At 46.8% G+C, this 27,070-nt stretch overlaps 6 protein-coding genes across 6 annotated transcripts; 4 read left to right on the forward strand and 2 right to left on the reverse strand.

Annotated features, from left to right (window-relative positions):
- Positions 1–214: 214 nt before the first annotated feature.
- On the reverse strand, positions 215–2,602 carry DFL_007625 (uncharacterized protein; the record flags this gene model as incomplete). Its single annotated transcript, XM_067637236.1, has 7 exons — positions 215–486; positions 544–685; positions 773–965; positions 1,086–1,195; positions 1,277–1,382; positions 1,465–2,470; positions 2,551–2,602. The coding sequence occupies 7 exons, from the start codon at positions 2,600–2,602 to the stop codon at positions 215–217; spliced, it is 1,881 nt and encodes a 626-aa protein (XP_067488773.1).
- Positions 2,603–3,312: 710 nt separating this feature from the next.
- Positions 3,313–5,090, forward strand: DFL_007626 (uncharacterized protein; the record flags this gene model as incomplete). The annotated part of the gene is made up of 4 exons (XM_067637237.1): positions 3,313–3,341; positions 3,411–3,562; positions 3,625–3,852; positions 3,910–5,090. 4 exons carry the CDS (start codon positions 3,313–3,315, stop codon positions 5,088–5,090), a joined length of 1,590 nt encoding a protein of 529 aa, XP_067488774.1.
- A 4,338-nt stretch (positions 5,091–9,428) lies between these two features.
- Positions 9,429–10,119, reverse strand: DFL_007627 (uncharacterized protein; the record flags this gene model as incomplete). The annotated part of the gene is made up of 2 exons (XM_067637238.1): positions 9,429–9,727; positions 9,804–10,119. 2 exons carry the CDS (start codon positions 10,117–10,119, stop codon positions 9,429–9,431), a joined length of 615 nt encoding a protein of 204 aa, XP_067488775.1.
- A 951-nt stretch (positions 10,120–11,070) lies between these two features.
- DFL_007628 (uncharacterized protein) lies at positions 11,071–12,989 on the forward strand (the record flags this gene model as incomplete). The annotated part of the gene is made up of 3 exons (XM_067637239.1): positions 11,071–12,102; positions 12,156–12,703; positions 12,794–12,989. 3 exons carry the CDS (start codon positions 11,071–11,073, stop codon positions 12,987–12,989), a joined length of 1,776 nt encoding a protein of 591 aa, XP_067488776.1.
- Positions 12,990–14,125: 1,136 nt separating this feature from the next.
- Positions 14,126–21,420, forward strand: DFL_007629 (uncharacterized protein; the record flags this gene model as incomplete). Its single annotated transcript, XM_067637240.1, has 3 exons — positions 14,126–15,548; positions 15,737–19,077; positions 19,138–21,420. The coding sequence occupies 3 exons, from the start codon at positions 14,126–14,128 to the stop codon at positions 21,418–21,420; spliced, it is 7,047 nt and encodes a 2,348-aa protein (XP_067488777.1).
- Positions 21,421–24,121: 2,701 nt separating this feature from the next.
- On the forward strand, positions 24,122–27,054 carry DFL_007630 (uncharacterized protein; the record flags this gene model as incomplete). Its single annotated transcript, XM_067637242.1, has 6 exons — positions 24,122–24,147; positions 24,238–24,505; positions 24,590–25,028; positions 25,135–25,311; positions 25,384–25,966; positions 26,043–27,054. 6 exons carry the CDS (start codon positions 24,122–24,124, stop codon positions 27,052–27,054), a joined length of 2,505 nt encoding a protein of 834 aa, XP_067488778.1.
- Positions 27,055–27,070: the final 16 nt, after the last annotated feature.

The following is a 27,070-nucleotide window of genomic DNA, read 5'->3' on the forward strand; positions in this document are numbered from 1 at the left end:
GATACCTCAAGCATGAGATTAGAAATCCTCAAAGTTTCGGTTCGATTTGCTATCACTAAACCTACAATTTAGGCTATGGCTTTGGTACGAATTCGTGCCTAACTCATCCACTCGCCCAACCCATTAAACATTGGAACGACGCAAGATATTAATGTCGACACTCCGCCATGATCAATCTTATTAAATTGTGGATGCTCCAAAATTTTGGCTGGATCTAAGTCTCTAGCCAACTACTCAATTGCGATGGCACCAATCCAGACTCGTAGTCGTCCTCATCGTCATGCGATATTCGGGTTCTTCCAAGACATTCGTTCTTAAGCCAGATTGAGAATGTGGCATCGGCAGAGCCGACCTTCATTTTGACCACAAAATCCAGTTTGTATCTTTTTTTTTCATTTCCAAAGGTGTCAACTACCGTGGTAGATTGCAGCTTTGAAACATCAACAGCTGGAAAATCGGCATATATGATACCCAAAGTATACACATCTATTGTTTTGTGTTAATGAAATGTTTCCTAATTTGGTATTTGGATAGGTATCTCACCATGCTCCCGGTAGAAAGTAGGTATTTTAGAGCTTTTGCAGCCAAACAACGGTATCATATTCGACATAATCGGGTCCCTGCTACCGGAAATAACGCGATACACGGGAAAGTTTATTGTTTTCTCGTTGTCACATTCATCGCCCTAGTTCAAAACATTTGTTCAGTTAATATAGTTGTTTTGAGTTTGGATTTTAATTTAAATATTCTAGATTAATGGAGAGAGGCTTGCCATATATGCCGTCCATTTCACGCTATTTCGGAGATACCAGCCGCCGAACGGACATTCGTAGGCGTCGCAGATATCATGTTTAGCGGGATTGAAGGGTAAGTTGCATCTAAATCCATAGTGCTGTCTTAAACGCCTTGACCGTACAGCCGGCTTGAGTGTCTGGACTATTGCGCCCCTCATGATCGCAGACCAACTATTTGAATATTCGAGTCAGCGCTCGCGCCTCATCACGTGCAGCATAAACGATCAAACACGCGCATATGTGAATACAAGTATTGTTAATTGGATATTTTCCCCCGGGGGTATAACTTACGATTCTGTTGGGTTAACAACTATGAGCGGAGGGGTTTGCTTTCCCGCCCATTCAACCAAACGTTTATACAAATATTGGGACTCTCCGAACCCCCCCACTAAGAATACCGTCTACATCGGAACTAAAGTTAGCTGTGACTTTAAATTTTTATGGAGATATTTGCTATCTTCAATTGCAAAGGAGAGACTTACCGGAGCTATCTCGATAGTTTGCTTTGATTGGATGACTCTGACTTGATCTTGTATTAACTGGATCACATTGTCGACTACTGGGTCAAATAAACCTTTGAGATCCTTTCTATGTTGTACAATTATTTTGGTTAGCAGTTTTTAGGGCGAAAGCCAACTTTTATAAATTGATAGAAGCAAAAGAGGCCTACGCAGTGAATTCAAGTTCGTTGTCCACGATTCCAGCTTCTTCGTTATCTGGAACCTCAGTACCCAGTTCCAAGAACCAGATATCATTAGTCGTCTGACCGAAGCTCCTTTTAATAGAATCAAATGTTTTCATCAAGGGACTTCCCCCTTCAACAAGTTTCTGAAACCAGCCCTCATCTTTGTAATTGGACCCAAGTTTTTCGAGGAGGAAATTCTTAAATGCAGCATCGATATAAGATGAGCCACATTTAGCACCAGTCCCAACGGCCGATTCCTTTAAACTAAACTTGGGATATTCTTCTTCCACCTCATAACTTATCAAATCAACGGTCCCACCACCACAATCACAGATGACAAAATTTTCGCCGCGCTTCAAAGTCGTTTTCTGTCCTGAGATTCGACTGAAATTTTTCTCCCGCATGGCTTGAAGCACGAACATTGCGGCAGCTTCAGGCTCAGAAACTAATGATAAACTATCCGACGGTCGACTGCAAAAGCCTGCAGTTTTGGCTGCATATCGTGTGGCTTCCTGTGCCTTGTGGCTCCAAATGGCTGGTATAGTGAACACAAACTCAATTGGCGTGATATCCAACGTGTCCGGATATCGTTTCCGCAATCGGTGATTCATCAAATCGTTGTAGAGCAGCTTGAGATAATCGCTCGCAACGTCTATGGCGGCCTTCCCTAGAGGAAGTTTGATAGAAGCTGAATCTTCGATGCGCAAATCTTCTAGACGACGACGGAAGTTCCAGGGCTTTGGTCGGTCCGCATAAACACCTGTATATATGGTCGGGTCAAGTAACAACTTGAAACGACTGTAAACGGGCGATGTATCTTTCGCTTGACGGCGTTCACATGGTAGCGAGGCTTCAGCACCCCATAATGACTCCTTTCCATCAAAATAACGAATCTCCGTTGGAGTTTTGGGGGCTACACCATTGTTCGCCCATGTGCTAACGACCTCACTATCGCGAAGCCCGTCTTGTGTCGAATGACAAAATGCAACACCTTGCCGGTGTCGGAAAGTTAATACATAAAATATTCGAAATATTATAGAACTTCTATAAACTGGGGGTTAGATCACACACCGGAATAAGTAGTTCCAAAATCAACCGCGACAATCAACCTCTCGCGCTCCATCTTTCTTCAATATGCACTATGCTATATCTGTGGTAGAAAACAAAATTGGTGTTTGCGGTTTTTACCGTCCTCTGTTTGCACCAGGAAAAGATACTACATAGCGGAGAAACGACCTCTTCCAGGCCACAATTGACCCCATTCCGACATAAATATATATAAACTTTGAGAAATCAAGATTATCTATAGGAATTAAATATATTTTCTTCGGATAGATTACGTGGCTAGAACAATGAAAACAGGTTTTGATGATTCCACGCACAGAACGACGTTCAGGCAACATATAACTAGTCCACAACATTTTCTGTTAATTTGGCCCTAAAGAACGAGTTGCTTCTAAATCCTAAATTTCAGGCGGTATAATCGAATCTCACATGGGATGACAAATCCTTGATTCAGCTTATTAAGTTCAGTAGCGCTTTGAATTGTGTCATGGTATGATATCACAACGTTCTCGAGGAGATCCGAGACCTCCGAAGGACCCGATCTTGGAAAGAATTTTCATAACGAAGTGCTATTCTAGACCTCTGTATTATCGAAAATCCGGTCTCATAAGCAAATTTGGCCTTTTAAAATATATAATTCCAATGTATTTGCTTAGTGATTGATCGTGGGAATACACTTGCTCTTCGACAGCCCTTTCTTCAGGAATTTATTATTCTTTATATACGCACCGACACATACATATACTTATACTTACATATCTACGTGCGATGCGCTCCCTGATTAAAATACTCAAAGGGTTTTCAAAGCCTTCAAATGGTTGGCAGGAGCGTTGTGAACCCAGCTCTGACGACTATTCACCTATTAGAAAACCACCCAGTGGATCCAGTATACCGGTTAATAGAACGACTTCCAGGAATGTGGTTAATACCCATGGTCCTGTAAACTCTGAAGAACGGCAACTGGAGGCCCAAGGCCCAGATATTCCCGAAACCCGTCGTGCCAAACTAGATAACAAGGGTGAGAGGATCAAATAATAACTCCCAATCGACTGATACTTAATGCTAACCATATATCATTAGCGGAGTGCCAACCTACTCCATTTGGCGAAAACGTTAACCCAGATCAATATCCGCCGACAGACCAGAGAGAATCTACAATAAATAACATCAGCGCTCCCCCAACGGCCGTTGTCGATACTACACATACAACGAAAACGAAATCAGAATCCAAAACCGAAGACAAAACCGATATTGAACAAATACCCCTTGAGAGTAAACGCAAGTATATATGCGCCTCTTGTGAGCTAGGTGAGCACATGGATCAATAATCTAACTTTCAACTATACTAATTACTGTCAATGATAGATCCAAAAATAATAGATATTGTTGAATCGAACAAGATGACTAGTTGCTTCTTCTGCAACAGTAGCGCTGAAATGCAAAAACTATTGAAGAGAGTGAAAAGTAGTGAAAGAAACACCGTTGGATTAGAGAAGACGGTAAAGGAACAGAATAAGAATATTGAAACGTTGCAGAAGGCTTTGAAAAGGAAGGAAGACGAAACGAGTAGGCTAAAAGAAAAAATCAAGGCACAAACACGCGAGCTAGGATCACTGGAAACAGATTACGAGAAGATGAAAGCGGATTACCAAAAAAACGAGACCGAAATCAGAAAGCTGCAGCAGACAGAATCAGCAATGAGGAGACAAGGGGATGTTCTCATGGATGAACAAGCCAAAACCCTCATTCTTGATATCCTACGAACGAAGATCAAGGCTATCAGCCGCATATACCTCAAGAATGTACGCTGGGCGAATATCCTCAAGGCAAATGATGATCAAGACCTTAAAAGGGTTCTCGGTTCGGCCTTTTCACCAGCTTGGCATCCTGATTCTTGGCCGCTCGTTCGTGGCCACCCTGATTTATCGACACAGACACTAGTGACATCATTATTGTCATGCACAGTTTCGAAGCTATATTTCCAGGATCCCTTCTTTCGATGCGGGGAAGCAAAAGATACATTAAATAAAATTTATTGGGCAGCGATTTTCAAGTCTCCGGAACCCGCCATTATTTGGAGGGCGAAAACAACTACTCTGTTGAACGACCTGTCCTACGACAAAGGTTTAACCACTACCGCCGCATCTGATATTGTTATCAAAAGGATGTATAACAGTATTGAAGAATTGATTCAGACCGACAATCTCCCCTCGGGCGGTGAAATGAATGGCCTATATAACAAGATCATCGATTTGGTACAGTCCTCTATCAAGCTTGCCACTGATTGGCATTCTCGAGAGTTTCACTTTGAAGTCATAAGTTTCGACTGGCTACATTTTATGGAATTTGGTGTCTATTCGGAGGAGAGCGCTAGGTACGTTACACCGTTTCCCACGAGTCGAAAATACGAAGAGGGGAAACGTCACCGTATCTTGGCTGTGATATCTCCTGGCTTTGTTCGATATTTGAAAGGAGACGGGGAGAAGGATTTCAAGGAAATTATTTGGGCGAAAGCCCTAGTACTTCTTTCGGAAACCTCAATGTAAAATAATAAGACCTTTTATTTTAGATACAAGTTGCAACCATGCATGAGTCTTGTCGCTAGGCCGTCGAAGATCACCTCTAAATTCGAAAATTCTACCTTTAAGGTCCTTTTCAGGAATCCACAATTCTCATTTCAAATTTCACCAGCATCCAATCGCAATATTCTCCTTCACTTTTCCCGGAATATTCTCACGTAACCATATACTGATTTATCACCAGGCCTTACCTCTAGTGTAGATACCTTCACATCAAGAGATGATATGATATGCATTCTCATTAGACTAGAAAAGACTGGCGCCATGGCGGATCAAGATGCTGAGAGCGAGAAATCGCTACAACCTTAATACTGCGAGCCACGTCAAAAAATTCCTAGTTTTGAGCTTCAAAAATATCATGTGACAGGTTTACGGAGACTTGCGTCCGGCAGCCTGGCATGCGGATGTTGATTATCCTGTCAAAAGGTAGAAAGGGTTATCTTTGATCGATCTCTGTGAAGTATACGTCGCCCTTCCTAATCTTCAGTGAGAATATATAGTCAGATTATCCTATCGTACAAAGAACAAACTTGCGAATATCTTAGCCCTCTCACTCTGACCACATATTCTCACCACATTAGAAGCTTCATCGATTGCGTTTTCGAGAATCTAGCTTCTATTGTAATTCCTGCTTCGATGTATATATCTTAAATTATTAGCCGTTGATTGGATCGGTAATACGAAATTTCTATGCCGCGTGTAAACCGAAAAATAAAGTAATTTCGAAATCGAGATGCTTAATATGACGGGTGCACCCGAACAATGCTACCGTTGGATTATATTATAAACATCGCATGTATTTCGAGAGCTAGGATAGGTGTTTGCTATCATACACGTACTATGGGGGGCAACCTGACACCGCTGTGAACCTTGTTCAAACCGGTGTGATGGATTGGTTGTAATCAATAATAGTTGCTTTGCTAGTCGCAGCATGACGATGTAGGCTCATAGGTACCGTAAAGATGCAGTCGATTGTGTTCTATAGCTAGTTATAGCTAGAGCGATTCTATATACATACAAGTTGGTATTTATCTCCTCAGAGATCATACCACTTGTTGAATCTTTATATATATATATATATATAGCAACTTTATGTGACGTTCAATGTGTAGTATTTATTACATCCGTGAGCTTAACGATGTGATGTATTAGTAGTAATACTTGTATGATCGATCATTTCGCAAGCCGTTCAAGAAGTTAATGACAGAATAACGCCGCGGTTGATGAATCATGTTTCTAGAGTGGTTATGTACTCATCTCCTCCTTATACTCTATATCAAAACTCCATCCACTTGACGCTGTGGGTGTGCACTGTTTGTTAAGTATATATCCACCCGCATCGTCGGACTCTATCTTTACTGTTTGAATAACACATCCGAATATTGCTTGATTACATGCGTCCCTCGTTTATCTCCCATGGAATATATAAAGTGCCATTAGACATTACAATCACCGGTGATGTGTATCTTGTAATTCCTACGGATCCCGAGGATTTTACTCCAGAACTTGGCTTGGTTTTTATATATATCGCGTCCTCATAGGACTCGTACAATCGATCCGGTGGGTATGTAGAATTTAATATACATCTCAGATCAAAGTCTGGCCTGCTGACGCGACCAGACTCCCTGCATGTATTATAATCATATGTGGCATTTCTTGTATATGTTCTCCTGTCTCGAATATAATAACCGTATAGACCATGAAATTCGTGGTCATATATCCGTAAATATTTCAATACATTCGTTCTGTATAAACTTGTCTTATGATATCCTCATCGCAGGGCAGATCGGCTCGGTATAGTTGGCGGCGACATATGGTAAGGTCATCCTGTTGGCCGTAGCGAGGCTGGATCGCCTATATGCGGTGCGGTGAAAGCAACATTTCTTTCCCGTATACGGTGTATATTGTTCATCCTTCCATCCCATCTTCTTGGATAATTATATCACATGGTAGGGTAGTTATAGCGTACGACGGTTTTGGTTTGCGTGTTTGGTTAGGAGGTGGTTTGTCCTTCTGGGTTCGGGAATTTAAAATGCCTATTATGATCATTCATCTTCTTCCCCATTTTTCCGAATGAGGATATAACCTTGCGATCGCTATAGGATCCCATATTGTCTAGACTGTTCTCCGTGGATAGCGTATTCTGGCGCGAATATCATGGCCTTTGGTTTCTTCCCTTGCGGTCTTGCAGGGTTCATATTTTCGGCTTCGGAAGTTAACATGCATCTTGTCGAGTTTTGTGTCATCCTGCCATATTAATGAGTCGGTAGACAGGCACGAGGGTTATATATAACATATCCTCGTAATAGCCCTTACACATGTTAAAGGGGCCCTTTCCTTCGGTACAGGCATCACAAGGGACAACGGCCTTGGAACCCATCGTTTGGATAACCCAAGCTGGTTAATCGGTCGGTCACAGCTCAGTAACAAAACAGTCTGATCGATCACCTACCTCGTTTGGCGGACGTGTGGTGGTGATGTTAGGAGTGAGTTGTAAGAAGGAGAGTAGCCTGGTAGGAATTCATTATATAGTTTCCCAGGAATGGGGGGTCCCAGCCGTATCAGCACCCAAAATCACTTCCAATTGACAAACGGTCAAACTCTCAAAAGGACCGATAGGGCAAACGGTGAAGCCGATCCATACGCAAACCAAAGGAGCAATCTGATATCACGACAATTACAATATGGACCGGCTTGGTGGGAATGTTAGGATCCAAGGTTAGCGCTACAGGCAGTGGCTGACTGAACGCCTCGCACATGACCTTGAAGTCCCACTTTGAGGTTTCATAAGAAACTCGTCTGGTGAAGAAATTTCTGCAGTGAAAACTCTGTAAAATCTTTGCTCTATGGAAGAATCCATCGTTCTTGTGTCGTATCGATGCTTGAATATTCATCCGAGATAGATACAAGTTGAGCGGATGGTCATGTGAAGAAAATACATATTAATCTAGGGATTAAAGTGCGAACAAAGGGGAAGGAAGGAAACCCACGAGCATGAGAATATATTTCCGGTTGGAGGTTTACATCTTAACCTTCATATTCTGGTTCTCCTTCCATGATCTCCCAGAAGATTTATAGCATAACATAAAAAAAAAATTACAACCACAGCGAACGGGTAGATGTGTATACGTATCCATCAAACCTGTGGCGGATCTGTGTTTGGCCTGATTATGTATCTGAGATTATATATATTATAGCAAGTTTGGTGATTATATAGCCACTTCCATCGTCTGGGATGCCTGGTATGCGAGATGGAAGGCTCCATATGTTTTGGAGAGATCAGCGACCGAAGCTGGAAACCTCCATCTAGGGTCGACGAAACGAATTTGATGGGATCTCGAAACTTCCCTCCACATCTAGGTCAAAAAAAACGGGACGTTATGGCATTCGAAAGCTAGGAATTTTCGTATATCCTCGGAAGGGTGTCCATGGGGGTTGAGGCTTTCTCTCTCCCTGTCGGTATACATATTGGTTAGGAAACAGTATTCATGGCGGCTGAATATATCCTCGTATCGACAGAATATAGCCATCGAGAACAATCTCTAGTAAAATCCACCCCCCCCCCCTCTCATTTTTCGAGATTTGTGATGATGGAAATAGAAGGATTTGGTGAATATATCGATGATGTAGTAAAGCATGTATATTCGCAGAGTTTTAGAGATACTATATTGTAGAGAAATATGAAGAATGTATTGGCTTCTTTCGTAGATGTTATTTGACATGAAGGTATGAGTCTGGCGAAAACGATAAAGTACGAACAAGGATGTTGTCGAGAGAGATGAAGAAGAGAGGGGGAGAATGTGGAGGGGAATAAGGTTATCCGTACCACACGGAAGGACGTAGATCCATCTAATCCGATCCAGAAGTTTTAGCAGATCAACAAATCCGGAACGAAGCCGATTGGCTGCAACCCAGCCCAAAGCGCACAAGTGCCGTGTACATAGACGTCTACAAATCTGCACCCGACCGGGATGTCTTCATTTTTACTACGTCATTAATTTTTACGGCATAAGGGTTTAAGAACAATTGCTTAAACGCCCTCTCATTATGAAATCGTCATTGCTAGTAGTATACGGAAGAATTGGGAATGGTGGTATCATAGTAAAACAAAAAAGAGGCGCTCAGAAAAAGAGAAAAAGGTCATCCCCAAGCAACAATCATCACCACATGAAGCAGAAGAAAGAAAAGCATTAAAACGAAAGAATTCATCTTCCGGGGCATTACGAAGTGGTTAAAGGGGGGGTAAAAAGGTAAAAGTGTAATAAAAAAAATGCTTTATATTAATCCAAGAAAAAAAAAAATTCTTTACAGGATAAACCCAGCACCAGCGACTCCCAAGGCCGAGAGGAGAGCGACCACACGTAGGAAGCCAAAGGATGGTGGATCGAGGGAAGCAGCGGCGCTAGGAGAGGTGGTGGCGGGGGCATCGGTGTCAGCGTCTGTTGTAGTGGCGGGAGTGTTCGTGCCGCCTGAGGATGAGCCGGTGGTGGATGGGGCAGAAGTGGTTCGGACGGTGGTGGTGGGGACAAAGTCGGCGGGATCGAGGTTGCCGCACGTGTTTGTGTTTCTGCAGATGTTTTGGAGGGTTGGCTCGGTAGCGTTTCCTGTTACAACATTAGTATCATCGCAGCCATTCTATTTTTAAAAAAAAAACACTTTGAGAGGGAACAGAGGACGTACCAGCGACGCACTGGGCGATGTACTCCTGGCAGACGAAGAAGGGGAGGGTGTTTCTGTAGTTGACGAGGTCGGGCTCGGAGCCATCGGCGCAGACGCAGGCGAATTCAAGAGTGTTCTGGTCGCAGTCGTTGGTGGACCAGTTCTTGGAACACAAAGTGGTGCAGGTATCCTTCTCGGAGCGACACCAGCCGTTACGGGTGTTGAGGTCGACCGATGATGGGATGATGGTTTGGTTTCCGATTCCGACGCCGTCCTGGGCGGCGGCGAGGGAAGAGGAGGCCAAAGAGGCAACGGCGATGAGGGCGAAACCGATCATTTTTACTGTCTTTCCCTAATAACTACCAAGCACCTCGAGACTATGAGTACGGAAGAAGGGTGGGATTGAGTATGAATAAGAATTGACGCGTGAGAAAGAAGGGAGAAAAAGAGGAAAGGAAGGGAAGGGAAAAGAGGAAGAAAAAAAAAAGATGGGATGGGCCGCAATTAAAAACACAATTTGATCCAAACCCTGTCACTTGACAGGACAACCTGCTGGAGTTAGCGACAATTAATGCCTGACATTGATTGGATTCATTCGGTTGCCCAGTTCCGTTTTATCCATCGTCTCTATCGATCCATCATTCGGATCTGCTAGTCTGGGGGGAAGAGAAGGGTGCAGATGCCGAGAGGACCCACAGATCAAAGCATGATGATGACAGTCGTTCGCTCGCTCCGTCTTCTATATATACTCAGAGAAGAGGCTTAGGTTGCCAAATACACCTACACGCTATCACGCTACCCCATATCTACACTGCTCTGTACATGATACATACGCTCTCCGACTCTATTAACCCAATGGATATGAACGGATCTGGGATGACAAGGATGATGGGTGGTCGGAACAACACGCGTCTGCATTCGACCGCTCAAATTGGCCAATCACATTCCGCCGCCGGTTTCAGATCTGTTGGCTGTGGCTGTTACCGAATAGAGTGTGGCTGGTGAGTGTTGTTTGTGTGGCTGGGGAAACGAGCAACAGCTCAAGCTTCCCCGTTGCCAGGAACGCTACCGTACTAGCAGGTCCTTCCATGCGACACAACTTTTTTTTGATATTCAATCTCAGGACAGGTCTCCTGATCTCATCCCATCTTCGTTCGACCGCTACGCTACGCTATCATCACGACGACATGCCTTTATGATATCGACCTCGCTCTCTTACATTTACAGATTGGATTAGATACTGCATGGGTACACGAACAAGCGGATGTCTTGATGGGATTGAGATGCAATGTCGTCCTACACCAACATCCCCCTCTCGGCCTCCACCGCTGACGGCCGCGACTCCCTCGAACTAGCCTCCCTCGCCTCCTCCTCGCCTTCCCGTCGTTCCTCTTCTTCTTCTCCTTCCCTCTCATCGTCCCGCCGCCTGTCTGCCGAACTAGCCACCCACGATGACCCTCTCACCCTCGACATAGATGACCATACCTCGGGCCCTTCCCGTCCCATCCGTCAACGTTCTTATTCCGTCGGCTCCACCTTTGACTTCAACGCTCACCTCTTCCCCCTGAGCGCTTCTGCCTCGGACCCTCTCTACCTATCCCTGGACCCCACAACCCCCCGTGGTTCTTCCCAGAATCTCGAGAAACAGAAATCCATCACATACCTTAACGGTCTATCTTTGGTCGTCGGCTTGCAGATAGGGTCCGGTATCTTTAGTTCTCCCGCCCAAGTCAACTCCAACGCCGGATCTCCGGGTGCCGCTCTGTTGATATGGCTGTTGTCGGGGATATTGGCTTGGACGGGTGCTTCGTCTTATGCGGAACTGGGAGGTGCCATTCCGCTGAGCGGAGGCGCTCAGGCCTATTTACAACATATATTCGGTGACCTACCGGCCTTTTTGTTCGCCTGGGTCGCCGTGGTCGTCATGAGACCCGGATCCGCCGCCATCATCTCCATCATCGCCGGTGAATATTTAGGGTCTGTGTTTTGGGGGTCCTTGACGGAAGACGCCGAACCTCCGCCACAGCTTGCGGTTAAAGCCATAGCCTTGGCGGGGATGTGGATGATCACCATCCTCAACTGCCTGAGCACCAAAGCCGGAACCAGGATGGGAGATGTTTTCTTGTTAATCAAACTGATAAGTCTGATGGCTATTACGATCATTGGTATCGTGGTTGCTATCACGGGGTTCAGTGTCAAGCCCGGTGGGCCGTCGATGGAGTGGAAGATGGGGAACTGGTTCGAGGGGAGCAGCAAAGACCCCGGAGCCTACGCCGTAGCATTGTACGCCGGACTGTGGGCCTTCGACGGGTGGGATAACGTACGCCCCGCACCCTTCTTTTCAAAAGGAAAGATTTACTGATGCGAATGCAGGTGAATTACATTACGGGCGAGATGAAGAACCCGACGCGGGACCTGCCCCGGGTCATCCACTCGGCCATGCCGCTGGTCATCTCCTGCTACCTGCTCGCGAACGTCTCGTACTTTTTCGTACTACCCTCTTCGGTCATCGCATCGTCGACCACCGTTGCCGTACGGTTCGGCACGACGGTATTTGGATCCGTCGGCGGTATATTATTCGCACTGGCGGTTTCGATCAGCTGCCTGGGCGCATTGAACGCCACGACTTTTACGTCCGGACGGCTGGTGTACGTCGCAGGAAAACAGGGTTACCTGCCGAGAATATTTGGGAGGCTAGGGATCAGATCGGCGTCGAATTCGGTATCGGCACCGATCACGACCATCAGGGTGCCGATGTTCGGAACGTCGTACACCCGAACGCCCATATTTGCCATGTTGCTGAACGCTTTTTTGACGAGTTTCTTCGTGATAATCGGGACGTTCGAAGCCTTGATAGCATTCTACGGGGTAGCGGGGTACAGTTTTTATTTTTTGACAGTTCTGGGGTTGATCGTACTCAGGTACAGGGAACCGGGGCTGGAAAGACCGTACAGGTGTTGGATCGTGACGCCCATTGTGTTTTGCTGCGTGAGTTTGTTTTTGGTGAGCAGGGGGGTGTTCGGGGCTCCGGTGCAGACCGGTGGGGTGATCGTGTTCGTGATGGTTGGGGTTGTGGTGTTTTGGGTGAGGGTGGGGCCGCCGAAGGTGTTGAAGAGGGGCCTTGGGAAGTTGAGGTTTTGGAGGAGGGGGAGGAAGGAGGAGGGGTGGAGCGCTGTTGGCGAGGCGAGGCCGGTGGTCGCTGGGTAACTTTTTTATATTTTATATTTTATAAGCGGATAAGGTATTAGATGTGAAGAACTGTTAGATTAGCCGATATATATGAGTAATTGTAATACACCATCTGCCATCGTATCAATTGTGAAGAAATTCCGTTGGATCGGATATTATACTGCAGCGTGCGGTTGGGGTGGAAAGTTTTCCCCGAGTTCGAGGCGGATACGCATACGAAGTGTATATTTTTCCCGCCTTGGTTTTAAATGCTGCGATGCAACATATTGTCTACCGAATCGACGTTGGTGCCTTGGTACGAAATAGCCCCCTGCATGTCGTTCCGGAAGGCAGATCTGGCGAGGCGCACATGCATGCCATGTCATGAGCACGGGCCCGGAACATGCGAAAGGAGGCACGCTTTGTGTAACATCTCATGATCATCATTCTATCGTTTTTATATTGCGTTTCGTGACTACTCGAGTCTAATCGGATGTAATTCGATAACAAGACCCCCGCAGCCCGTGGGAAGCAAACCCCCGTCATAACGCGTAAAAGCCCATTGGCCAGCGCGATCCCGGTCGGGTTTCCTCCTTTGCGCGAAGTGTTCGTTCGGAACTTCATCCTTTTTTCTCCCAACCCACCAAGAAGCGGGCCATCCGTGCGCCTGGGGGTGGGTTTTTGGACAATTGCGACCCTGGCTATAATTAAACGGGGGACCGAAGTTCATTTTAAATTGCTTCAACTTTTTTTTTTTTTTTTTTTTTTTTTGTTTCTGAGTCAACGGGTTTATTTTGTATTGCTCCCTTAAACCTTTAACTATCAGTCACTGCTACGACCTACCGCTTTCATCGACGGTGACTAGCAGCTTCGTCTGTCTGCGATAAACCAAAGATGACAGCTAATGGTCACTATCTCATCGAACTCGAGCATTCGAACCTGTCTGGTTAGAACGGGACTAGCAACGCGGGAAGCACCCTGACGTCAACCGCTGCGTCGCCAACTTTGATCCTCCTCTCCGGAAGCTACCTCGAACCTACTTCGCACCTTCGAGCTTCATCCCACCTCCGAGATGTAACCTCCATCCAATCTACCAAATACCCCCCCTTTCCTCTTCACTTCGTATCTACTTTCGCTAGCTAACCTCTCCTCTACCCTTTAGTCACCTAATCACAATGTCCTCACCACCGTCACCACCCTCCACTCGGCCCCCACCGATCCAAACAACCTTCTCCTCCCCCCTCTCCCTCCCCCTCGACCGCCCTCGCCCTCCTCACCTTTCAAACCCCCCTTCCACCTTGACGACGCCCAAAACCAGCCCTCACAGCGCCCGTTTCTTCAATTCCAAAACCTCAAATCCGTCATCCGCGGTCTCCCATCCGGACCCTCTGTTGTCCCGTCTTACCCCGACTACGATCACAAAAATGTCCGACCAAGATTTTCTCCCCGGCGAGAAGGAAGTAGGGGTATGGGCTGCTTCTGCTGCGGAGAGGATTGAAAGTTATTTGGAGGAGGTCGAAGCCTGGGAGGCCGTTACCTTTTGGAGCAGGACTGACGGGGAAGGGTTTAGAATACCCTCGCGGAAAGACGGCGGGAGGAAAAAGAGGAGAAATGTCGATTTGGAGATGGATACGACGAATGGTGTTTTGTTATCATCATCTCTACGGAAAGGAGGGGGGACCGGTGAAGCTAACGGGAAATCTACGAAATTACCGGTAGCACGAAGGTTATTCACCGATGAACCCTCCTCCGCATCTCCAACCCTCGATAAATCCACAAAGCCCCCTTCGACGAAGGCAAACAACGGGATCAGGATCCCTTCTCTAAAACTCTCACAAAAGACAAAAGATGCAATCTCAATGTCACAAATCGATGAACTCCTCTCCCCGACTGCAACCCCCCTCTTTGCAAAACGCCTCGATCTGAACAACATCCACCACCACCACCACAACGGCTCCAGCTCACCGATGACACCCGGCCGTCTCTGGACTTCAACCAACCATAGTCAAAACTGCCCACTATCCCCCTTTTCCCCCCACGATAAACTCCAAAAACGAAGATCCCTCCAAGTCTCCCACACCCTCCCCGGCACCAGCGCCTTCGGTCTGGGGATCTCAACCGGTCCCGGGACCCCCACGGTCCTAAAACGCCAAACCTTCGATTTCACCCCCCGGGATAACGATAAAGATAAAGATACCATCAGATCGATCAGCGGAGGAAGCTACAGACCAAACTCCAGTCCCACGAAATCCGCGCCGTTGGACGGAAACCCCTTCGTGGGAGCTCTCCCACCGACAAGCAACCCCCTCACCGCTTCTCCAAAGCTAGATTTAACAACAGACTCGGAAACAGACCTCCTCAACTCCTCCCCAATCTTCTCCCCAACATCCTCCTCGACCTCCTCTTCCTCGGAAGACGAAGGCACCGAACTCGAAGACCCCCTAAAATTCCTCGGCTCCTTAACCCAAAAAACACTCTCCTACATCTCCACCCGCATAACCACAATCTCCACTTCCCTAAGCGAACTCGACATCGAAGGTCTAAAATCCCGCGTCCTCCATTTCAAATCCCAACAGATAGATGAACTGGGCAACGGCCGTATGAGCGATAGTCTCGCCGTCATCACCGCCACTACGCTACAATTGCTACCACCTTTGCATCGTCTTTGGGGATTGCTGGATATTTGGGGGTTAGGGTGGAGGTCTGTAGGGTTGTTCCTACATTTCTGGGGAATTTGAAGAAGGCGGAGGGGATTATCCTCCCTTTCTCATCTTTTACTTCCAAAGGCGGTAAAGAAGGGGGGGAAGATGAAGGAAAACGCTGGCTTGAGGAAATTTCCGAAGGCGTCCCCGAAGATTCGGTCCAAGAATCTACGCTGCGGACGTTGGAAAGAGGGATCGACGTCGTTTGGGAAAAGCGGAAAGCGGAGGTTGTAGAAGTAGTAGGCATGTGTGGGAAAATCATCGACGGAATGTTGGATTTATTGGAAGGCAGAGAAGAAACGGTACCCGAAGAATGGATCGATAGGCTGGAAGCTGTCGAGGGGGCTTTGGAGAACTGGGCGTTTGGAGAGGAAGGGAGGGCCGAGGAGTTGAAGAGGAAGTGGAGGGGGGTGGTGATTAGGAGAAGAGAACAGGAGGAGAGAAGCTATGAGGAGGAGATGGAGAGGAGAAGGGTTGAGGAGCTGGAGAGGGCTAGGAGGGAGGAGGAGGAGAGGGTTGAGACGGAGAGGCTGAGAAGGGAGGAGGAAGAACGGCTACGGGTTTTGGCTGAGCAGGAGAGGACGAAAAAGGAAGAGGAGGAACGGGTACGAAAGCTGGAAGAGGAACGACTACGGCAAGAAGAAGAGGAGAGGTCAAAAAGAGCGGAAGAGGAACGACGGCAGCGAGAGGAACTCGAACGGTTACAAAAACTCGAAGAAGAGCAACGGCTATTCAAAATCGAAGAGGAACGTCGACAACAGGCCGAAGAAGAGGAAAGGATACGAAAAGAAGCAGAGGCAAAACGACGCCGAGAGGAAGAAGATGAACGGTTAAAACTTGCTTATCTAGAGCAGGTCAGGAAAGATGAAGAGGAGAAGAGGGAAAAAGAGGCCGAAGAGGAGTTTAGTCGCAAACTAGCGGACGAGGAGGCCGAAAGGCGGAAGGCAGAGGAGCAGCGGATCAAAGAGATCGAAGAACGAATGATGAGGAAATACGAGGAGATGGAGAGAGCAGCAGAAGAAGAAGAAAGGAGGAAAGCTGAAGAAGCCTCAAAAGCCGTCAACGCGCCCAACGATACGCCAGCTCCCGTGTACACGGACCAGGTCATTACCGCGACGACGGCAGACCGGGAGGAACAACCGCCGACATCAGAAACCGAGAAACCCTCTGACGACGCCTCACCACCGGCGCCGGAACCACAAAAGGAAACCCCATCCGAAATCCCGATGCGTGAAGTGGAAGTCGATAGCGATAGCGGTGCAGTCGACCTACTACCCCTGATATCCGAGGATACTGAAGCCGAAACCCACGGGGAGTCCGAATCCGTCGTTAAGAATGTTCCTATCCTGCTTGAGGAAACGCCAGAGGTACCTGTGGATTCGAAGGAAGGATTAAAGTTGGATATGCCGCCGCAGATGCAGGTGCCGCTCTTGACGCCGATTGCCGAGGAACGACTTGCGCCTGTGATTGGGGTTGAGGATCTTGGAAAGGAAGTCGGAGGGGATGTCTTCGAGCCGGAGCAAAAACTTGAGATTGAAGCTGTTGGAGAAGAGGATGCGCAGCAGCCTGCAAAACCGGTGTTCGTGGACGTGACGGCTGATGTTGTGCCTGTCTCTGCGGAAGGTCGTGCTCTTGACGAAGTTAACGAGCAATCAGAAGAGCCGCATACGGAGGTTGTTTCTTCCGGTTCACTCGATTCGACGCAAAAGCCCTCTCTTGGGAACAAAGAATCGAAGGAGGATCGTAGCGTCTCACCTCTTGATTCTACGGATGTCAGCCCACCTCCGGAGCCCCAGCCCCTTCAGACCGTCTCGGAACCCGCAAAGGTGGGGGAACCCGTCGCCGAGCCAGAAGCACAAGAGTTGCCACCAATCTCCACATCAAACTCGAACCCCCTCGAAGAGGAGGACGCGGGTGACGACACCGTTATAATCAATCACGACTACGACGAAAGCGTACCGTCATCACCCGTTCTCCCACCTCAAGAAACCACAACAGATCTTATCGACGGATCCATCCTCCCGGTTTCACCACTACAAACACCCGCCCGACCGAAGAGCAAACCTAACGAGCTACTAGATATCGTAACCGACCTGTCAAGACATATATCACCGGTTTTGAACCTTCCGGAGTCTGTCCCCATTGTGAAGATTCAAGCCGCTACTCCGATTGAAGGTAGACATGCTAGTGTGGCGTTGGATATGACGGATCTTGCCAATCAGCTTGGAGGGTTTGAGGGGGGTGATTATGAGGAGGTGGGGTATGTGGGGACTGACGTTAGAGTCGTGGTTTCGGAGGAGGGTGAAGAGGTTTCGGTGCCGGCTAGCGGGGATGTGCAGGGTGTGAGCGGTCCGGTTGTGGATGGGTTACCTGAAGAGTCTGCGGGGGTTATTGAGCTCCGGCCCTTGGAGGTCGAAACTCGAGAGGTTGAGGCGGCGGAAGTTCAAAGTCCGCCAGAAACTACGCCCCAAACTGAAATTATCCAAGAGAACAAAGCGGTGACTTTACCCAAAGAAATCGAAGAGGTCAAACCGACACCAAAGGCCATCGAACCCGCTGCCCAACCGTCGCAATATCTCGCCCCTGCCGCCGTGGCAGCTGACGATTGCGTATCTGATATTGACGACAGTGATGTAGCAACGGAGGCCGATGATGAAGAATTCCAAGAAGAGCTTAGGAAGGAACGACTTGGTGAATATTCTTTGTTTACGGAGGCCCCGGTCGTGACTAAGTCTCCGGTGTTGCCGACCACTTCGAAGCTTGATACGGCTCCGAAGTCACCCCGGAAGGATACGACGGGAGAGGTCGATGGTACCAAAGCTCACGATAGTGGCGCTGTGGCGGCTATGATCGATGGAGTGGAAGCAGGTCATATTCCCGAAACTCCGAAGAAGCCAGCGGAACCTGTCATTCAAATCCAGCATAACATCGTCAAAGACGTCTTGGGCGCCCAAGGCGGAAAATTCCAGCTCAGTGGGTTCTATAAACCCAAGAAGAAGGCTGTCGCAGAAAGCTTCAGTACCGTGCATTCTTTGGATGTTGCGAAAGAGGAAATCAGCCAAGTGAGCCTTAGTCCGACGGGGAGTGTTATCCATCACCAACTCGACGATTCGTTCGGTCAGAGTTTCAACCAGAGTTTTAATAGTGTACGCTCCGAAGATACCATTCCTGATGGGATTGGACCGGAGATTACGATTGACGAACCTGTGGCTGATGATCCGGTACCTCAGACGCCGACTATTGAGGAAGAAGAAGTTTCGCCGATTAAAGAAGAGTTTGGGGAGGTTAGGTTTGGAGAGGATAAGGAGGATCATAAGCTACAGGCGCCGGAGATTGAATTTGATGGGAGGAAGAAGGGGAATACGTTGCCGAGGAGGGGTTCGAAGGCTCGGGAGCCGAGGCCGGTCTATAATTTTCCGACGCCGGTAAGAGTATTTTTTATATTTTTTGTTGTTGATAATTTCGTTACTGATGTTGGCGTGCAGCCGAAAACCCGTCAGTCGAGTGTTAGCAGTACTAGTAGCTCGAGTTCCAAGGGATCTGAAGCTGCTGCTAGACCTGCTGCTAGGCCTCAGGGTATCAGGCGTGTTTCGAGTATTCCTACTATCGCACCGCCCAGGACACAAGCGCAGAAGGAAGTGAATACTCAAGACGGCCGGAGTACTCCACAACTGCAGCGACCTTCGCAAATTCCGTCCGGAAGGTCTTCCCGTCAGAACCTTAGGCCTGAGTCTAGACTTTCTGGAATTCCGAGGAAAGCGTCGTCGGATCAGCTTGCTGAAGATAGTGCTGCTACTACGGAGATGCCTAAGAAAGTGTCCTCGAATAACCTTGCGGCGGATGGTGGAAGAGGCCTGCTTAGGAAGCCATCTTCGAGCCATCTGCCTACCGCTGCTGTACCGAAGCGAACTTCAAGTGCGAATAAGACTGAACCTACCTTGACTAAGAAGAAGGGTAGTATTAGTGGGCTTTCTTCACGAGAGATTGCACTAAAGACGTCGGCTCAGGAGCTTAGGAACGTCCCGAGTAGGACCTCCTCGAGGATTGGTTCTAGAGCGTCGTTACGAGGACAAGGTAGCACGCAGTCATTGAAAAGTCTTCCTTCGCCGACTTTGGCAAGAGACCCAGCGCCTTCGACGTTTGATACTGGACTTAAGGGGCAAGGAAGCAAAAGTTCCCTCCGAGGGTTCCAACTACCGACGCAGACTCCGCAGAAACCACCACCGTCTGGTTTACCGAAATACCAGGCTCCGCAAAATCATACGAGTTCACCGACCTACGAGGCGAATCAAACGATTAAAGTTGTCAAGCGCAAAAATAATATTGGCACGAAACCGCCATCGTCGCAGCATCGGGTACTTGATGAGAAGGGAAGAGAAAATGGTACAAAGTCACCGGATGGGACGACGCCTGATTTCCCGAGTCTTAGACATGTTATTAATCCTCCCAGTACGCCTATGAAGGGGAAAGAATTGGAAGATAGACTAGAGAGGAAGATTCATAAGATCTTGATCGGGTTGCCTACGTTGACTATGACCCCTTCGCCTATGAAGAAATCTGCTCCGCCGCCGATAAATACGGCTATCGAACCACCTGCGAGACCCCGAGCCGGGGAATCGAAACTTCCGATTGCAAGAACGCCTTCTACGCCTACTATCGGACAAGCACCCAATTTGACGGTATCATCGAAGAGGACTATCTCCCAGCCAGGTGAAGTTAAGATGTATCACCTGCATAAATCTGATGAAGAGTCTCCCGTCAAACTATTCGTTAGACTTGTGGGCGATAAAGGCGAGAGGGTTATGGTTAGAGTAGGGGGTGGATGGGCAGATCTTAAGGAGTATTTGATCGAATATGCATCTCATCATGGGATTCAGGGGCAGAGGAAGACTCTTAATGAAAGCGTTGTGGAATTTGGAGATGATGCTAGGTCGTTGAGGGCCAGTGGATCGAATAGTTCGTTGAGGAGTAGTTACAGGGGTAGTCCCACGCCGACGTTTGGGAACAGTAGGCCTAGTTCGCCGTTGGCGGTTAGGGGGACACCTGGGAGAGCGGAGTCGCCGTATTCTAGTCGAAAGCAACAGCAGGAAAGTCCGAGGTATTCGTATAATGGGAATGAACGACAAAGAGGGTCGCCTATTACGCCGAAATACGATAGACCGGTAACACCGGGCTCAGCGGGGATTCATCGCGATACATATATCTCCCCACCCAACAGTTCCAATGCCGATAGACTACTATCGGCGAATAATTTCCGAAGACCGACGTCACGACTTAGTTTTGGAGATTTTCCGGATACTAATGATTTGCCGAGTGCTATGCCATCGATACCTTCCGTCCCTCTTGGGTTAGCGGGTCCCAAAAGTAGGAATTTGGAAATATCGGCGGAGAAGCAAGCGTGGGTTGACGGGATGTTGGGACAAGTTCGTAAGGCGAGCGCGGAGAGGAATGTTAAGCTTGGGTTTCCTAGGATGGGATCGGCGAATAGTTTGCAGAGTGGAGGTGGGATAGAGGATGATAATGTTAGTGTGGGGAGTGGGAGTGGGATTGGAAGTGTGGGTGGAAGTGGAGGGCCGAGGTTGACGGATATGGGGAGGGTTGGGGGGACGAGGAGGATGTATGCCATTAATGCTACCAAGTCGACAGGGTATTTGGGGATGCAGAAAGGGGGGAAGGGGTCGAGTAGTAGTCTTAGGCAGTCCGAATCTGGAGAAGGGAATTCTTCTGGTGCGGGGTTGAAGCAGCAGGCATCTGGGAGGGGTGTGTGATGTTAGTTAAACCGGTTATATGTTACTGTGCTTTTCATTTGTTTAATGTTTTTCTTTTACCGTTTTGTTAGCGCCTGCAGCTGCTATGCATCGTGGAATGGCTATTGTTCAATCCCAAGGAGCCTATTGTATTTGCTCCGGGATGCCCTTTATCATTTAATCATCTTTTTTTTTTCTCGTTCGATTTTTTTGGTTGTTGTTTTTATTAGCTCTTGAAAAGCGGTCTCAGATTGTTCCTTGGTGGGTTTACTTGCGGTCGTTATTCTTTTGAAGGTCGGGTCTGTCTGTGGTTTCATTTCTGTTAGCGGTTGTAAGTTATTTTTTGTGGTACCTAGATTCTTTCGTCGGCGTATAATATGCTGTGGTGTTTTTATAATCGAGATATTACCGTTTTATATCCTTGCTTGTCAATACGTGATCCTTGGAGGTATCTTGGAATATGTAAAACAAGGGTGTTCGGTTGAAATATTTAGCCATTCCGGGATTTTGGAGATCCATGGTCGAAGGATCTGATTGGTTGTATTGGAATGTTAAATACAGGATTGCACCATGAGACAAAGAATATTAATCTGCTGTGCCAGGGCTCTCTCTAGATGGAATGTTTTCAGGTTTACCGATAACTTTTGTAACAAATTTTGGTCAGAGTTTGGCTGCGGTGATCCAGTCGTGGATTATCGGCATTTTCTAGCGTAGCGTTGTGAATTTCAAGATCTAATTCTTTCAATTTCGGGAACGAGATGAGACATCCAGATAATATAGTCTCAGCCGTAGCTCCCCACACACGAAAGACCCTGAGGCGGTGACACTTCCCCTTGAAATGGTTTAGAGCTGAAGAAATTATCCCACCTCCAGTAAACTTTAGGGTTTCCAGTTGTTCAAGAAGGAAGATATGGTCTATTTGCCGAAAACTTTCAAAGGAGGCCTCATCGACACCCTGCAATGGCAAATACGTTAGTCGAGGGAACCGTGGCTCGAGGGGTCGAGTGAATGTGGGATTATATTGTCACTCGTATTTCCCCTACGCATTAGGAGACTCCAGGAGCTTTCCTGAAAACCCGTCGTGGGCTAACTGCACGGTCAGGCCCCGCAGTTGATTTGGCAATCGGTCAAAATGATTTAAGACCTTTAGCACATGTTCAATGTTGTGTATCCCACCAAAGTGTAAATTCTGGAGCCGAGAATTGGCATTTAGAACTTCGAAGAAGCTCTCGTCGACGTCACCGCCGCATTTTAGGTCATTAAGGCCGGAAATCCAAGCTCATTAGCAACGATTGATGTTAAATTCATATTCGCAAGCCAACTGCTGTGGTAAGAGAGGTAGAAAATTGGTTATTGCCTATACAATGAAGATAACGGGGATAACGAACACAAAGTTCTACGACTGGTTCCTTTCAAAGCGCCGCAGGGAGTTAAGTAGTAGGCAGCTGAAGGTGGTGGTGGATTTGCTCAGATCCACGGTTCTTTGCGGGTTACGGCTTCCATAAGTATTGCAATCACACGGTGTATAAACAAAGGATCTGTGGACCCCGAAGTTCTTGATGAGCTGCGATGCTTCTATAGGATATATTAGTTTCGAGACTAGCGTGATACTAGGGAACGGATTCCAGGAACTTCATACCAAGCAACCAAGTATTTCATTCAGGGTTTCTGGAAGAAGACCCTCAAGTGTGAGTCTTTTTCTCCGCATTGTAGCTGGATGCTAATAATGAAAAGAGGTATGTGTGAAAGAGGAAATTGGAGAGTGGAATAGATGTTTGTATCTCGTGTAGCTTTTGTAACCACTGCTGAGAAGGAAAAAGGTTGCACAGCAGTGTTAGAGTTAGGAAAGGTCACGAGTGCTTGACAAATTTTTCCTCGTCGATGGGCCCCACAAATACGTAGGAAAAGGTCCCGCGGGCCCTGTTTTACAAATGTCAGTTTTTACATTACTAATCGGCGAACAAGTCGCGATCCCTGAATGTCCGTTTTAAAGTCTCTTAAAGACTGGTGTAATTTCAAGGCGGAGGTCAGACCAAAGAATCTAGATTGTGAAAACATTTTCCATATGTATATAATTAGTTGGCAACGTAACCGATCTGTAGGTAGGCATACAGTAATCCTAAGAATCGAATATATAATCGAATATGTCGGAATGGAATATATATATCTGCCTAGTCCTTATCTTAAAGGGTTCGAATTAATGGACAGTAAACGGATAACGTGAAACCTTCCCATGAGCACACGTTCGTTACATCTTATAAGTTTAAAGATCAGTATCTAAATACGATGGATGACAACCTTTTTTTATCCCCATGGGGTTGAGAGTTAATCGGAGCCGCATAGACTCGAGAACTCCTAGAAGACATCTGAAAAAATGCAACGGAGAAAACGTGTTGACCCAACCGTCGACAGCCTGCCCAGAAAGCCTAGACACAGCATTCCTTGGAATTTCAAACCCCCGTCATATCCACCGAAACTTTCGCAGCTGCACTTTTGTAGATCTGAGTATTTAAATGGGGCGATATTTCCCAGATTTTCCCTTCCAAGATCAAGACTAGGGCTATAGATTTGCAACACCTGCGACTCCGTTTTTCGAACCCGGACGATTGAATCTAGAAACTTATCAGACAGTAGTTTTTGTACAATTTACTAAATAACTTTATATATTGTCACCGGCAAGCCCAGAAAGCTTAGAAAAGGAGCCTAAACCCTAGATTTAGAGATGGCTCATAGTCTACAAGATAACTAGTATGTAAATACAATCCACTGTGAAGATCCTAGAGAGTTGCCGAACATTGTATAGCAGCCGAGGTACTAACTCTGGGCGCATGAATGCAGCGACAACCCACCATGGATGCTCCTCGCCGATATCACTGCTCTAATAACACCACAAGAAGCAAGATATTTCAACTCTAGGCCGACAATCTCAGAAATTTCTGAATTAATAAATAGAGCAAATGCGGCAGTCGGAACTTCGGTTGGGCGGCCGAAATATGCATACGGCACCCGGATAAAGGCGTTTGTGTTGACAATGGCACGCTTTGCGGTTATGGCACCACCAGAACATGAAGAGGCTATCTGGGGAACAACAAAACTTGTGGCTACGGTATGATATAGTTAAAGTCCTTGGTTTTTGAGCCTTTAAACGGTCGCATATATTTTGCGAAGTTGCTAAACCTTGGGGCTATAGAGAGCGCTGTCGTCAACGGAATACCTTAAGAAAATAGTTGAGATACTAGAAGAACTTGGGTCAGGATATGAAGAAACAGACACAATCCTCCACAAATTTCCTGCTTCCATAAGAATCCAAAAGATAGTCTGCTACTATCACCTTGTTCTGCTTGAAATCTGCCATGATCTTCTCAGAATTCTTAGCGAAAGGGACCCCAAGACCTTAAAGAATCTTTGGAAGAAATTAAAAGTAGATCTAGACAAGAACAAGAAGGGACTCGAAAGTTTCAAGATTTACCTTGATGCTGAAGCGCATCTAATATCTGGCGACTTCAATGATCGGGAACGAAAACGAATAGCGCTGTATCGGCAAGAGCCTGTTCAATACTACGTTGATAGTGTATCAAAGAATTGGAAAACGGTGTTGGAGTACTCAAAGTCAGATCGAAATTTACAACGTACGTATCACAGAACCAGTTTTGTTACCGACAATATGCACTAGTGGCCTCGAAAATTGAGTTAAAAACGGGATATGTTTGCTTACAAAATTGATATATGTTACAGCAAAGGTTGTGGACTCTCTTTGCACCCGCGTATCAGGATATGATCATGAAGCCTCCCTTCAAAGACATTCCCAAGGAGGGTCCTCTCGGGCAACGGACTTCATAACCGGACTACCCGCCTTTCTCGATGGAACCAAACAAGGATCCAAGAAACCTCTCCTCTGGCTGTACGGGTCGGGTAAGTTGCCATATATTTTATATCTGTCAATTAACCGTAAAAATTCTAATTAAGCCCTTTCAAAATATACAGCCGGCTGTGGCAAGTCCTCTCTAAGCGCCTACCTTATAAAGATGCTTCAAAGCGTCAGCAGGAAGGACGTCTTCTATTTCTTCTGCACACCGGAAATCCCAGAATCCCTGCAACTCGAAACCCTCTTTCGATCACTTTTATTGCAACTACTACGCACTACAGATTATGCCTGCAACGTATACCATGGCTTTGAACACCCCCTAAACCTCGAAGAGATTGCCGCCACGGTAAAAACAGTTATTAGCTTACGGCAATTATGGGCCCGGAATAGCAACAATCGTATGTACATCGTTATCGATGGGACAGATAATCTCTCCCCTGCAGCCGAGGACGAGTTAGTTAAGAAGTTTGAGAAATGGAGGTGGCAAATCCCGTTGAAAATTATATTGACGAATAAGAAAGGGCCGCCACTAGATCAACCTGGCGTATTACTGGATGGCATTAGACAGTTGGAAACGGATGTGGTGTTATATATTGAGAATGAGCTCAATATGAATCTAGTCAGCGGGCTGTTCAAATTTGAGAAGAAAGTCGACCTTATCCCAATGATCAAAACTGCCATAACAGACAGGGCAAGAGGAAAGTAAGTGACTGCATTCAGACTTCGAATTCGATCAAATATTATTTGGTGGCACTTGATAAACTAACGAACCCCAAAGTTTCCTGCTAGCTACTCTTCACTTAAGCTTAATTCGCTATGCTACAAATGAAGATGACCTGCTCTCAATTCTCGAGACCCTTCCTATTGACATCATTTCTGCCTACAATCTCATTCTCAACACTATCAAATCTCAAGGAGATAAAATACAAGCAAAAACAATTTTCAACATTGTGGGCATGGCGGCTCGCCCACTTACACTTGAAGAACTCTCTGACTACTTGGAATGGAACGTCAAAACCGAAGATGATTTACCTGCCTACAGTCCGACTTCCATTTTGGATGTTTGCAAAGGACTTGTTGTCGCCCGGGAGGTCAAAGGAAAGACGTGCATCTACTTCGTACACTCCAGCCTTAAAGAGTATCTCATGGAAAATCGAATACTAGATGAAGCTCGAGCTCATCTTGAAGTTGGGCGTAGCTGTATTTACTACCTGCATCAAAAACAATTTCAACTAATTGGCGAAGAAGATGATATAGTTAAAGGAAAGTCTGAGAAGAAAGTTCACCCAATCGGAGAGAAGAATTCAGAAAAGTCTGATTTCCAGGAAATAAATTTCTCCGACTCCGATGATCCTGATGACTTCGGAGATATCTCGAACGTTGTCTCAAGTCTGCAAATTACCCCTCTACCAACAGACATCGAAACGCTTAGGGATTTAATCGCCGATTCAAACCAGCAAACTGCGATTGTCGACCGATTGGCACCAAAGAACCCTTTCTTGACATATGCAAAAGAGTATTGGCTATACCATACCCGAACAATGCATAGCTCTGATCCAGCATGGGGCGACTTTTCTAATTTCGTTACAGGGAAAAGAAAACTGATATTCGATATCGTCCCTTGGGCAAGGACTAACGTGGGGGCCCCGATAATGATTGCCTCGAGGGAGCAATACAGGATGCTTGCAAACGATTGGGCTAATCAGATGAAACATTATGCCCTGTCAAGATTGGTGGTTGATTGGGCAACTATTGCATCGGAAAGGAGGTCGAGGCGTGGACCATTGTAGATATACGAAACTGTGT

Source organism: Arthrobotrys flagrans (assembly GCF_004000055.1).
Source record: "Arthrobotrys flagrans strain CBS H-5679 chromosome Unknown unitig_8, whole genome shotgun sequence".
Taxonomy (NCBI): domain Eukaryota; kingdom Fungi; phylum Ascomycota; class Orbiliomycetes; order Orbiliales; family Orbiliaceae; genus Arthrobotrys; species Arthrobotrys flagrans.